The sequence below is a fragment of the Oncorhynchus keta genome, chromosome 20 (assembly GCF_023373465.1).
Source record: "Oncorhynchus keta strain PuntledgeMale-10-30-2019 chromosome 20, Oket_V2, whole genome shotgun sequence".
In the NCBI taxonomy this organism is placed as follows: Eukaryota; Metazoa; Chordata; class Actinopteri; order Salmoniformes; family Salmonidae; genus Oncorhynchus; species Oncorhynchus keta.
In genome coordinates this window covers 37,188,459-37,203,192 of record NC_068440.1, presented here as the reverse complement: position 1 = coordinate 37,203,192, position 14,734 = coordinate 37,188,459, and the positions used below count along the sequence as shown (strand labels likewise).

Sequence of the window (14,734 nt, the reverse complement as noted above, 5' to 3'; positions counted from 1 at the left end):
TATCTCTGCCCCCCGTCTCTACTTTATCTATCATGCCCTTTTCATCTGCCCCCTGTCTCTACTTTATCTATCATGCCCTTCCCCTCTGTCTCTACTTATCTATCACGCCCTTCCCCTTTGTCTCTACTTATCTATCACGCCCTTCCCCTTTGTCTCTACTTATCTATCATGCCCTTCCCCTCTGTCTCTACTTATCTATCACGCCCTTCCCCTCTGTCTCTACTTATCTATCATGCCCTTCCCCTCTGCCCCCTATCATGCCTCTACTTTATCTATCATGCCCTTCCCCTCTGCCCCCCATCTCTACTTTATCTATCATGCCCTTCCCCTCTGTCTCTACTTATCTATCATGCCCTTCCCTCTGCCCCCGTCTCTACTTTATCTATCATGCCCTTCCCCTCTGCCCCCTGTCTCTACTTATCTATCATGCCCTTCCCCTCTGCCCCCCGTCTCTACTTTATCTATCATGCCCTTCCCCTCTGTCTCTACTTATCTATCATGCCCTTCCCCTCTGCCCCCCGTCTCTACTTTATCTATCATGCCCTTCCCCTCTGTCTCTACTTATCTATCATGCCCTTCCCCTCTGCCCCCGTCTCTACTTTATCTATCATGCCCTTCCCTCTGTCTCTACTTATCTATCATGCCCTTCCCCTCTGCCCCCGTCTCTACTTTATCTATCATGCCCTTCCCCTCTGTCTCTACTTATCTATCATGCCCTTCCCCTCTGCCCCCCGTCTCTACTTTATCTATCATGCCCTTCCCCCCTGTCTCTACTTATCTATCATGCCTTTCCCCTCTGCCCCCTGTCTCTACTTTATCTATCATGCCCTTCCCCCCTATCTCTACTTTATCTATCATGCCCTTCCCCCCTGTCTTTACTTTATCTATCATGCCCTTCCCATCTGCCCCCTGTCTCTACTTTATCTATCATGCCCTTATCTCTGCCCCCCGTCTCTACTTTATCTATCATGCCCTTTTCATCTGCCCCTGTCTCTACTTATCTATCATGCCCTTCCCCTATGTCTCTACTTATCTATCATGCCCTTCCCCTCTGCCCCCTGTCTCTACTTATCTATCATGCCCTTCCTCTCTGCCCCCTGTCTCTACTTTATCTATCATGCCCTTCCCCTCTGCCCCCGTCTCTACTTTATCTATCATGCCCTTCCCCTCTGCCCCCTGTCTCTACTTATCTATCATGCCCTTCCCCTCTGCCCTCTGCCTCTACTTTATCTATCATGCCCTTCCCATCTGCCCCCTGTCTCTACTTTATCTATCATGCCCTTCCCCTCTGCCCCCCGTCTCTACTTATCTATCATGCCCTTCCCCCCTGTCTCTACTTATCTATCATGCCCTTCCCCTCTGCCCCCCGTCTCTACTTTATCTATCATGCCCTTCCCCTCTGCCCCCGTCTCTACTTTATCTATCATGCCCTTCCCTCTGCCCCCGTCTCTACTTTATCTATCATGCCCTTCCCCTCTGCCCCCGTCTCTACTTTATCTATCATGCCCTTCCCCTCTGCCCCTGTCTCTACTTTATCTATCATGCCCTTCCCCTCTGCCCCCCGTCTCTACTTTATCTATCATGCCCTTCCCCTCTGCCCCCTGTCTCTACTTATCTATCATGCCCTTCCCCTCTGCCCTCTGCCTCTACTTTATCTATCATGCCCTTCCCATCTGCCCCCTGTCTCTACTTTATCTATCATGCCCTTCCCCTCTGCCCCCCGTCTCTACTTATCTATCATGCCCTTCCCCTTTGCCCCCGTCTCTACTTTATCTATCATGCCCTTCCCCTCTGCCTCTACTTTATCTATCATGCCCTTCCCATCTGCCCCTGTCTCTACTTATCTATCATGCCCTTCCCCTATGTCTCTACTTATCTATCATGCCCTTCCCCTCTGCCCTCTGTCTCTACTTATCTATCATGCCCTTCCCCTCTGCCCCCTGTCTCTACTTATCTATCATGCCCTTCCCCTCTGCCCCCTGTCTCTACTTATCTATCATGCCCTTCCCCTCTGCCCCCTGTCTCTACTTTATCTATCATGCCCTTCCCCTCTGTCTCTACTTTATCTATCATGCCCTTCCCCTCTGCCCCCTGTCTCTACTTATCTATCATGCCCTTCCCCTCTGCCCCCTGTCTCTACTTTATCTATCATGCCCTTCCCCCCTGTCTCTACTTTATCTATCATGCCCTTCCCCTCTGTCTCTACTTATCTATCATGCCCTTCCCCTCTGTCTCTACTTATCTATCATGCCCTTCCCCTCTGCCCCTCTCTCTACTTTATCTATCATGCCCTTCCCACCTGTCTCTACTTATCTATCATGCCCTTCCCCTCTGCCCCCTGTCTCTACTTTATCTATCATGCCCTTCCCCTCTGCCCCCTGTCTCTACTTTATCTATCATGCCCTTCCCCTCTGCCCCCTGTCTCTACTTTATCTATCATGCCCTTCCCCTCTGCCCCCTGTCTCTACTTTATCTATCATGCCCTTCCCCCCTATCTCTACTTTATCTATCATGCCCTTCCCCTCCGTCTCTACTTATCTATCATGCCCTTCCCCTCTGTCTCTACTTATCTATCATGCCCTTCCCCTCTGCCCCCTGTCTCTACTTTATCTATCATGCCCTTCCCCTCTGCCCCCTGTCTCTACTTATCTATCATGCCCTTCCCCTCTGCCCCCCGTCTCTACTTTATCTATCATGCCCTTCCCCTCTGTCTCTACTTTATCTATCATGCCCTTCCCCTCTGTCTCTACTTTATCTATCATGCCCTTCCCCTCTGTCTCTACTTTATCTATCATGCCCTTCCCCTCTGTCTCTACTTTATCTATCATGCCCTTCCCCTCTGTCTCTACTTTATCTATCATGCCCTTCCCCCCTGTCTCTACTTATCTATCATGCCCTTCCCCTCTGCTCTGTTTCTTTCTCTCTCTCCATATTCTTTCTATATCTCACTTTCTATTTGCCTCTGGTCCTCTTCTCCTCCATCTTTCTCTCCCCATTCCCCCTCTCCCCCCTCTCTCTCCTTCTACCCCATCCCCCTCTCCCTCCAACTCTCCATCCATCCCCTTTCTCTCTACACCTCTCTCTCTCTCTCTCTACTCTCTCTCTCTCTCTCTCTCTCTCTCTCTCTCTCTCTCTCTCTCTCTCTCTCTCTCTCTCTCTCTCTCTCTCTCTCTCTCTCTACCCCCCCCCGTTCTATCTCTCTCCACCTGTCTCCCCATCTCTCTCTACCCTCCCTCCCTCTACCCCTCCCCTCTCTCTCTCTCTTTCCACCCCTTTCCCTCTTCACAGGACCTGGATAAGACCCATACAGAGATCATGCGTCACCATACCAGTATCAGTGAGCTGAAGAGAAGCTTCATGGAGTCTGTTCCGGAGCCGCGGCAGAGCGAGTGGGACAAACGCCTGTCCACCCACTCACCCTTCCGCACGGCCAGCATCAACGGACAGCTGCAGTCAGGCACTGACGGGGTGAGTCAACACCAACAGAACAGAAATGAATAGAACGGCCCTCCCCATTCAAGTCAGTGATGTCATAATGGGTGAACTAGTGTGTGTGTGTGTGTGTGTATCCATGAGTTGACCAGTAAAATTGCCAGGGTTACGGGCGCTAAGCCCTTCTAGAGATTCTATTTCTATGGAGTCAACAGAACAACCAGTCTTTGTATATAGTCGGAGACAGCTATAACAGGACATGTTATTCAGAGACACAGACAGGCCTTTATCCACATTAATCCCACTCATAGCATCACCAGGACAGAGACAGCTATAACAGGACATGTTATTCAGAGACACAGACAGGCCTTTATCCACATTAATCCCACTCATAGCATCACCAGGACAGAGACAGCTATAACAGGACATGTTACTCAGAGACACAGACAGGCCTTTATCCACATTAATCCCACTCATAGCATCACCAGGACAGAGACAGCTATAACAGGACATGTTATTCAGAGACACAGACAGGCCTTTATCCACATTAATCCCACTCATAGCATCACCAGGACAGAGACAGCTATAACAGGACATGTTACTCAGAGACACAGACAGGCCTTTATCCACATTAATCCCACTCATAGCATCACCAGGACAGAGACAGCTATAACAGGACATGTTACTCAGAGACACAGACAGGCCTTTATCCACATTAATCCCACTCATAGCATCACCAGGACAGAGACAGCTATAACAGGACATGTTACTCAGAGACACAGACAGGCCTTTATCCACATTAATCCCACTCATAGCATCACCAGGACAGAGACAGCTATAACAGGACATGTTACTCAGAGACACAGACAGGCCTTTATCCACATTAATCCCACTCATAGCATCACCAGGACAGAGACAGCTATAACAGGACATGTTACTCAGAGACACAGACAGGCCTTTATCCACATTAATCCCACTCATAGCATCACCAGGACAGAGACAGCTATAACAGGACATGTTACTCAGAGACACAGACAGGCCTTTATCCACATTAATCCCACTCATAGCATCACCAGGACAGAGACAGCTGTAACAGGACATGTTATTCAGAGACACAGACAGGCCTTTATCCACATTAATCCCACTCATAGCATCACCAGGACAGAGACAGCTATAACAGGACATGTTACTCAGAGACACAGACAGGCCCACTCATAGCACCACCAGGATTCTTGACAACAATGTGATGTTTGAAGTGAAATATGTTATTTTTGACTCCCTTATTACATTTATTAGCACCAGTTTACCGAGATGAATGTTTTGTTTATGTGCTTTCATCTTCAATTGAAGATGCGTTTTGACTTTCTTTGAGCAAGTTTTCTTGCTCTTGTTGTTTTTCAAGTTGTAATTTTGTATTGCACATTCGTCTTTAGTCCCAGTAGGGGGTACTGTTGTCTTTTCACATGTCCTTCAGTTATTGTTTTTGACACAAATCAATGTCTACTCACTAATCTAGAGGATTCAATCATGTTAGTCAATGTCCAGTTTCTAGACTGGCAGAATACCTGTAAAAGCTGCATCACAGGGAAGCTGTGTTCATTTGAAAGAGAAGTATCTTTTTAAAATGTATTTCCTCATACTTGGTAGAGAGGAATAGATTATTTTAAATTCCCTAAGGATATACTGTTCGCAGGTTCATAGTCGGCAGACGGAATGCTTCAGAGAGCTTCATCAGGTGTTCAACAGTTTCTCTGTGTCTAGTGTACATGCTCTTGGAGTCTCTCTGTGCATATTCGTATGTGTGAAGATTGTGTGTGTGTGTGTGTGTGTGTGTGTGTGTGTGTGTGTGTGTGTGTGTGTGTGTGTGTGTGTGTGTGTGTGTGTGTGTGTGTGTGTGTGTGTGTGTGCAGGTGAGGACGGCCTCCCTATCACCTGCATACAGAGTAGTTGGTGGCGTATCAGAGGTAAAGGTACTCTAATTCAGTCCTTGCTGGGCTGGGCTGGGCTGGGCTGGGCTGGGCTGAGCTGGGCTGAGCTGGGCTGGGCTGGGCTGAGCTGGGCTGAGCTGAGCTGGGCTGGGCTGCAGTAAGAGAACACTAGCAGGACTGCGCTCTCCCACCCCTGGCCCCGTCACAACCTACTTTTATAGATGCCCCTTCAAAACCACACCCCCTAACCTTTCCCAAATCCTCCCACTGCCTCCGCTCCATGATTGGCTGCTGCCAGCTTTTGTCTTCCTGCTTTGATCTGCCAATCAAATCGCATGGCTGGGTTTGACCCGATAGTAGTGAAGCTGCATGACTCAGTGATGATGGTGATGATGATGATGATGATGATGATGATGATGATGATGATGATGATGATGATGATGATGATGATGTCTGACGTAGTGATGAGAGACTGAAGAACAAAAAACGAAACACGCAAACAACAACAAAGAACTGACCTCCTCCTCCTCCTCGTCTTCCTCCTCCTCGTCTTCCTCCTCCTCGTCTTCCTCCTCCTCGTCTTCCTCCTCCCCCTATCCATTTCATTGTCTCTCCTCCACCCTGACCTGTATGTCTCCCTCATTGGTTGTTTCATGTTTTATGTTCTCTCCCCCTTGTGTCGTCTATCAATCCTCTCCTCCTCGTCTTCCTCCTCCCCCTATTCATTTCATTGTCTCTCCTCCACCCTGACCTGTATCTCTCCCTCACTGGTTGTTTCATGTTTTATGTTCTCTTTCTCTCTCCCCCTCGTGTCATCTATCAATCCTCTCCTCCTCCTCGTCTTCCTCCTTCTCCTCTCCTTTCAAAGTCGTGCCCTGCCCCACATTCATATCCACTCCCTCTTCCTCCTCCTCCTCCTCCTCCATATCTTCCACCACCTCCTCCTCTACCTCCACCCCCTTCTCCTGAGGAGGATCCGGAGACCCAGAGAGGTGTTCAGGCCTTGGGTAACCGAGCATCACCGCTCCCCTCCCCTCGCCCCTCTACTGCCATGGGGCTGAAAAAACAATTTTACTCCCAGACTTGAAGCTGCCTCCAGCTACCTGGGTATCCTGCCTGCTCCAGACTCTTCTCATGTCCTGCCTATGTACCTGAAGAATACTAAGCAGTTCCCTCAGAACATTTAAAAACACATCTAAAATAATAATAATAATCTTAACTTTCAATCTCTATTGAGTATAGGCATTTTTAAATGATAGGCCTATGGCACAATTTCTATGAATGGAGATGATCATGTTTCTAAAATATCACCCAAAAGAATACATATACAATTGCAGTATAATACACTAGTCTGGTGATTTACCAAGCAGTCTTACCTGACATGATATTGTATGTAAAACATTTCAGATGTCTTTTTCTATCTTCATGAACACATTACCAACAAATCCCAAATATGAGCCTCCCAATTGCCAATAGACTTCAATGTATTTGATAAGCTCATCTCTTTAAGACAGGCTCATTGACTGACTGACAGGCTGTGGGATGGCAGTGAGGAGTAGGGAACACTGTGGTCTAGCCAACCTGCACCAAGCCAGTTTCTATGGTGGTTCTCCGCCTAACGGTGTTATGATCCAAGACGTTGTACTGCCAAACAAACGGTTTGCACTAGCTAGCATTTTACCTGCCAGAGAAGGCCTTTATCCAACCGAACCGTAGCCATCCACTCTAACCCCAGCCATGGAGGAGCAGAGCCCCATAAAAACTCTCCAGTCCCAAATATGCTGCTGCTGCTGTCACCGCTTCCCTGGAGGTTGGGCCAGCCTGGTCCGGCCACCCTGGACCCTAACTCTCACTGCCCAGAAACCGAGAGTCTGAGTCAGGCTGAAGCTCAGTGATGGAACCCACCACTCACTAATGTCAGAGTTCAGAGAGTACTCCCAGAGAGAACTTGATTTTTTAAAAACTCCGCCCTTACATTCCACCATTTACCTACTCCCCAACCTCCCTCCTTCCCCCTGTCGCTTCCCCTCCTACCCCACTCCCGCCTATCCCTGTCCCTCCCCTTCCTAACCCACTCCCTCCCCTGTCCCTTCCCCTCCTAACCCACTCTTTTCCCCTGTCCATTCCTCTCCTACCCCAGTACCTCCCCTGTCGTCATCCCTTCCCCTCCTAACCCACTCCCTCCCCTGTCCCTTCCCTCCTATCCCACTCCCTCCCCTGTCCCTTCCCCTCCTATCCCACTCCCTCCCCTGTCCCTTCCCCTCCTAACCCACTCCCTCCCCTGTCCCTTCCCCTCCTAACCCACTCCCTGCCCTGTCCTCATCCCTTCCCCTCCTAACCCAAAACCTGCCCTGTCCTCATCCCTTCCCCTCCTAACCCACTCCCTCCCCTCCCCTGTCCCTTCCCCTCCTATCCCACTCCCTCCCCTGTCCCTTCCCCTCCTAACCCACTCCCTCCCCTGTCCCTTCCCCTCCTAACCCACTCCCCACCCTGTCCCTTCCCCTCCTAACCCACTCCCTCCCCTGTCCCTTCCCCTCCTAACCCACTCCCTGCCCTCTTCCCATCCTCCCCTAATTCCTGCCTGTCGGTTGGCCATTCCCCCACGTCTGTTCATTGTTCTCTGTCTCTCTTGGTCTCCCGTTGCTGAACACAGCGAGGGAAGCGTCCTCTGTTTGAATACCAGGTAAGATTACAGAGACAGCAACAGCAGGCCTCCTCGGCTCCCGGGGGACCACCGCTCAGACACCACTATCTACAGGAAGAAGAAGGTTATACTTCTGATGATTCTGAGGAGGAGGAGGAGGAGGCTCGGGGCCAAGGGCACACTCTGAGGGTCTCTATCGACATGCCTGAGGAGGAGGACAGGGCAAGGGGGCCCTCAGCCTGCCAGCTGTACCCAGCCATGCTCCAGCTCCAACCGTCCCACGTCTCCTTCTCCCTCATGTCTGGACTGCTGGTCATGTTTCTCACCTTGTGTTGGTTGGTGTTTATCTGACTGGCCGGTCCGGTGGAGAGAGAGAGAGACCTCTAATGAACTGAACCACCCAGTGACTGGCTGGTCGGGTGGAGAGAGAGAGAGACCTCTAATGAAATGAACCACCCAGTGACTGGCTGGTCCGGTGGAGAGAGAGAGAGACCTCTAATGAACTGAACCACCCAGTGACTGGCTGGTCGGGTGGAGAGAGAGAGAGACCTCTAATGAACTGAACCACCCAGTGACTGGCTGGTCGGGTGGAGAGAGAGAGAGACCTCTAATGAAATGAACCACCCAGTGACTGGCTGGTCCGGTGGAGAGAGAGAGAGACCTCTAATGAAATGAACCACCCAGTGACTGGCTGGTCCGGTGGAGAGAGAGAGAGACCTCTAATGAAATGAACCACCCAGTGACTGGCTGGTCCGGTGGAGAGAGAGAGAGACCTCTAATGAAATGAACCACCCAGTGACTGGCTGGTCCGGTGGAGAGAGAGAGAGAGAGACCCCTACTGAAGTACCCCTGTTGAAGGACAGAGACAGACATTTATTCTCTGCTCCTCTTTGTAACTTAATCTAACTCCAACACACAGACAGACACACACACACACACACACACACACACACACACACACACACACACACACACACACACACACACACACACACAGCCAGAAAACGCAGCCAGACAACGCAGACAGACAGACAGACAGACAGACAGACAGACAGACAGACAGACAGACAGACAGACAGACAGACAGACATTTTCTTAACTCTTTCTTGAACTGCATTGTTGGTTAAGGGCTTGTAAGTAAGCATTTCACAGTAAGGTTCTACACTTGTTGTATTCGGCGCGTGTGACAAATAAAGTTTGATTTGACACAGACAGACGGACATGGACAGACAGACACCAATCCCTGTTGAACATTACACTGAGTGAATAATTGTCGTTGCATTGTGGAGTATGGCATTATTGTTATTGCCAGCACATTTCTTTTCAGGAAGTGTTGAGCGCTGTACATGGCTGAGCTCCCTCGCTACCAGAGCCTTATAGCCCGACTTCAAGGAGCTTCTAAAACTTTTACTTACAATATTCCATGGTGAAAAAGAAAAGCCATCCAGTGTTACTAACAAACTTTGTCTGCTAACCTGACTCTTTCACGGCTTGTGTTTAGCCTGTAGACTACTGTATATTTTCTCTGTTCGTCCACAGAATCTACCCGTATCATAGTCGCGCATCGATGTCAATGGAAGCCTAAGGGAAAATGGGATTTAATTGGTCTCTTAGTGTTCCTATCAGTCAGTGTAGTATAGTATCTACAGGGCAGTGCTCTGCTGTGTGGCAGAATCTCTCCAACAGCCTGAGAGATCTGTATTGCTGATCTTATTCATTATGATTTAACAGGTGAACACAGGCCATGGTCTGTGTTCACTGCTACAGCAGAGAGCTGCTGTCTGTCTGCCTTTGAAATGCATCGGCTCTCGTCTACGTTGATGCTTTTCTAGGCATGAGCAGGAAGGACAGACTGGATAGAGACAGGACAGGGCAGACAGGACATGGACAGGAAAGACTGGATAGAGACAGGACAGACAGGACAGGGACCGGACAGACAGGACAGGACAGACGGGACAAACTAGATAGAGACAGGACAGGGACAGACAGGACAGGGACAGGACAGACTGGATAGAGACAGGGACAGGACAGGGACAGGACAGACTGGATAGAGACAGGGCAGACAGGACAGGGAGAGCACAGACAGGACAGGGCCAGGACAGACTGGATAGAGACAGGACAGGGACAGGACAGACAGGACAGACTGGATAGAGACAGGACAGACAGGGACAGGGACAGGACAGACTGGATAGAGTCAGGACAGGGACAGGACAGACTGGATAGAGACAGGACAGACAGGACAGGGACAGGACAGACTGGATAGAGACAGGACAGGGACAGGACAGGGACAGACTGGATAGAGACAGGACAGGGACAGGACAGAGACAGGACAGGGACAGGACAGACTGAATAGAGACAGGACAGACAGGGACAGGACAGGCTGGATAGAGACAGGACAGGGACAGGGCAGACAGGACAGGGACAGGACAGACTGAATAGAGACAAGACAGACAGAGACAGGACAGGGCGGGCAGGAAAGGGACAGGACAGACTGGATAGAGACAGGACAGGACAGGGACAGGACAGGGACAGTCCACTCAGGTTGTATTTATGAGAAGAACCCATGAGTTATTACTGTTATCACCAGTGGTCTCTCATATAACTGAAATGGCCTTTAAACCCATGTTGCTGTTACTACTTTTTGAAAGCAGTGGGCCAAATATGGACACGGGTGCCATTTGAGACGCAGAGATGGTGTACTTGGCTCACTTGTTAACCTGACTGACATCATTACCGGTAACCAAAAAGGAACACTGGTTGCTAAGCATTCCACTACTGTTGATGGTGGCCTGCCACTTCCTCCTCTGCTTGCTTTAAATCAACAATCACTGCCTGCTGAGAGAGAGAGACACTTCTGTCCAGAGAAGATTTTGGTTTTACTTTTCAGACTGATTTTAAACTAAAATAACTGCTGATTAGTCATCTAACCAGTGAGTTTGGATTGAAGATACTGTATGTGTCAACGCTTGACTAGTTTAGAGACTTCTGGAATGCCTTCCTATATGAAATGCCACCACTCACAGATGGAGTCTAAAGCCATTGAAATGCTATTTGAGATGTGTGTTCTCCAAGGGTATCGCTTGGATCATGGCTACAGCCAAGTTGCATTGATCAGTATGTTGCCATTAGAAACACCCTGGGAAAGCATTGATCAGTATGTTGCCATTAGAAACACCCTGGGAAAGCATTCATCAGTATGTTGCCATTAGAAACACCCTGGGGAAAGCATTGATCAGTATGTTGCCATTAGAAACACCCTGGGAAAGCATTCATCAGTATGTTGCCATTAGAAACACCCTGGGAAAGCATTGATCAGTATGTTGCCATTAGAAACACCCTGGGAAAGCATTGATCAGTATGTTGCCATTAGAAACACCCTGGGAAAGGATTGATCAGTATGTTGCCATTAGAAACACCCTGGGAAAGCATTGATCAGTATGTTGCCATTAGAAACACCCTGGGAAAGCATTGATCAGTATGTTGCCATTAGAAACACCCTGGGAAAGCATTGATCAGTATGTTGCCATTAGAAACACCCTGGGAAAGCATTGATCAGTATGTTGCCATTAGACACACCCTGGGAAAGCATTGATCAGTATGTTGCCATTAGAAACACCCTGGGAAAGCATTGTTTACCAATGGACTGGTGGTGGTGGAAGTGTATTCAATAACTTTGTGCATGCGAGTACACGTGTATTAGTGTGTGTTTACGGTTGTGTGTAGATAAATGTGTATATGACTATTATAACACACAATGTTATTATTGTAGTAACTTGGTTTGTTAGAAAGATAGACGTTTTTATTATGTTCACTGTGATTCTTCCCGTAGGAAAGCAATTATCTCTATATTGATCTAGTATGTGTTGTTTTAAGTAATTCACTATTACATTGTTCTTAATATCGTAATGTTAGTCAGAGTCTATGAGGATTTACTTAAACTATAATTAAAGGTGAAAGTCATTTGGCGACTGTCAAATAAATCTATTCAGGCTTCATGCTTACTTTAGTTATCTATCTGTACTGTATCTGTCATATAGATGTGTTTACAAATGGAATACAGTACCAGTCAAAGGTTTGGACACACCTACTCATTCAAGGGTTTTTCTCGATTTTGTATTATTTTGTACATTGTAGAATAATAGTGAAGACATCAAAACTATAAAATAATGCTTTTCCTTCACTCTGCGGTCCAACTCATCTCAAACCATCTCAATTGGGTTGAGGTCGGGTGATTGTGGAGGCCAGGCTCTCCTTGGTCAAATAGCCCGTACACAGCCTGGAGGTGTGTTGGGTCATTGTCCTGTTGAAAAACAAATGATAGTCCCACTCAGCGCACTGCTGCAGAATGCTGTGGTAGCCATGCTGGTTAAGTGTACCTTGAATTCTAAATAAATCACTGACAGTGTCACCAGAAAAGGACCCCCACACCATCACACCTCCTCCTCCATGCTTCACAGTGGGAACCACACATGCAGAGATCCACTGCTGCAGAATGCTGTGGTAGCCATGCTGGTTAAGTGTACCTTGAATTCTAAATAAATCACACACAGTTTCACCAGCAAAGCACCATCACACCTCCTCCTCCATGCTTCACGGTGGGAACCACACGTGCAGAGATCATCCGTTCACTTACTCTGCGTCTCACAAAGACACAGCCGTTAGTACCAAAAATCGCAAATTTGGACTCATCCGACCAAAGGACAGATTTCCACCGGCCTAATGTCCATTGCTCGTGTTTCTTGGTCTCTTCTTCTCATTGGTGTCATTTAGTAGTGGTTTCTTTGCAGCAATTCAACTATGAAGACCTGATTCACGCAGTCTCCTCTGAACAGTTGATGTTGAGATGTGTCTGTTACTTGAACTCTGTGAAGCATTTATTTGGGCTGCAATTTTTGAGGCTGGAAAACTCTAATGAACGTATCCTCTGCAGCAGAGGTAACTCTGGGTCTTCCATTCCTGTGGTGGTCATCATAGCACTTGATGGTTTTTGCAACTGCACTTAAATAAACGTTAAAAGTTGTTGATATTTCCGTATTGACGTCTTAAAGTAATGATGGACTGTCGTTTGTCTTTGCTTATTTGACCTGTTCTTGCCATAATACGGTCTTGGTCTTTTACCAAACAGGGCTATCGTCTGTATAACACCCCTACCTTGTCACAACACAACTGATTGGCTCAAACGCCTTAAGAAGGAAAGAAATTCCACAAACTAACTTTTATCAAGGCACACCTGTTAATAGAAATGCATTCCAGGTGACTACCTCATGAAGCTGGTTGAGAGAATGCCAAGAGTGTGCAAACGCTGTCATCAAGGCACAGGGTGGCTACTTTGAACAATCAATTTGTAAGTCGCTCTGGATAAGAGCGTCTGCTAAATGACTTAAATGTAATGTAATGTAATGTAAAATATATTTTGATTTGTTGAACACTTTTTTGGTTACTACATGATTCCATATGTGTTATATCATAGTTTTGATGTCTTCACTATTATTCTACAATGTAGAAAATAGTTTTAAAAAATAAAGAAAAACGCTTGAATGTTGTCACACTGGTATAAATGATTCGTGAGACAGATGCAGGAATGCGTAATAGTTTTTAAAAATTTGACCCAAATTACGGCGTGCCGTGTAAAGGCACGGGGACGAAGACCAAACAAACACTTAACAAAAACACAGAGTTGAAACCCAAACAAAAGAGTGAGGAGAACCTCGAATAAATAACACACTCGCACAATGATTTAGCCCACGGGACGAGACCCGTAATCAGCTTCGCAATCCACAATGGCACGAAAGCCCAGAACACACAGCACAGGTACTCACACGCACCAACGGACATTGTAACAATAATGGACAGCCCAACGGAAACCAAAGGGCACATATATACAAGTACTAATCCGTGGGAATAAGGGGACAGGTGTGTGTAATGAAAGTTCCTGAGGGATCCGTGACAAATGAGTCGGTGTGTCCAAACTTTTGACTGGTGCTGTATATCACTGCTGTTGTTCTGTTTCATTATGTCCCTTGTATGATAAGAAGTGAAGGAAGTATTCATTTTGAATGTACGATGGGAGTCTTGTCTGTTTTTAGAGTGTATTCTCATCTTCTCTCTAATTCAGGATATCCACTCTCTCCACAGTTTTTTTTATCAAATTTTTTTTTTTTTTTTTGGGGGGTTGGGGTGTTGTATGTTTTGCTGCTCCCCAAAACCCTCCCATTCTGATTTTGGCCCTCTAGTTCACTCTCTTGGTCTCTAACTCCAGGAAGTAAACTAGGCCTAGAAATTAGGTCTCCCTAGTTATTAGTTTTGTCATGTGGAGAGCTTGACTTTGAAAAGGACTACACAGTGAGAAGATTGCCCTGCTTGGAACAGATGTCCAGTCCAGCATGCACTCTGTTATAGCTGTCATATCACAGATCTGCTCCTTTCATGGGCTCAAAATTATATCCGACTTTAATATGTGGACTAAATCAAAATACTTTTTCTGGCAGGCATGCTCTGTCTCTCATTCTTTCTCTTACCACCCTCTCTCACTCTCTGTCACTCATTCTCTCTCTACCACCCTCTCTCACTCTCTGTCTCTCATTCTCTCTCTACCACCCTCTCTCACTGTCTTTCTCTCATTCTCTCTCTACCACCCTCTCTAACTCTCTTTCTCTCATTCTCTCTATACCACCCTCTCTCTCTCTCTCTCTCTCTCTCTCTCTCTCTCTCTCTCTCTCTACCACCCTCT

General features: G+C 47.5%; 1 protein-coding gene across 7 annotated transcripts in view; it reads left to right on the top strand.

The window, feature by feature from the left end:
* The window catches only part of LOC118379570 (protein 4.1-like), a 129,448-nt gene that overhangs the window by 81,081 nt on the left and 33,633 nt on the right, over window positions 1-14,734 (top strand). For 6 of the 7 annotated variants that reach the window (XM_052472789.1, XM_052472785.1, XM_052472787.1 and 3 more), the window contains one exon: window positions 3,289-3,468. In XM_052472789.1, the coding sequence (XP_052328749.1) occupies window positions 3,289-3,468 (180 nt within the window). Of the gene's footprint in view, window positions 1-3,288; window positions 3,469-5,342; window positions 5,397-6,228; window positions 14,066-14,734 lie in introns of those variants that run through there. The other variant, XM_052472788.1, reaches the window with a different exon arrangement.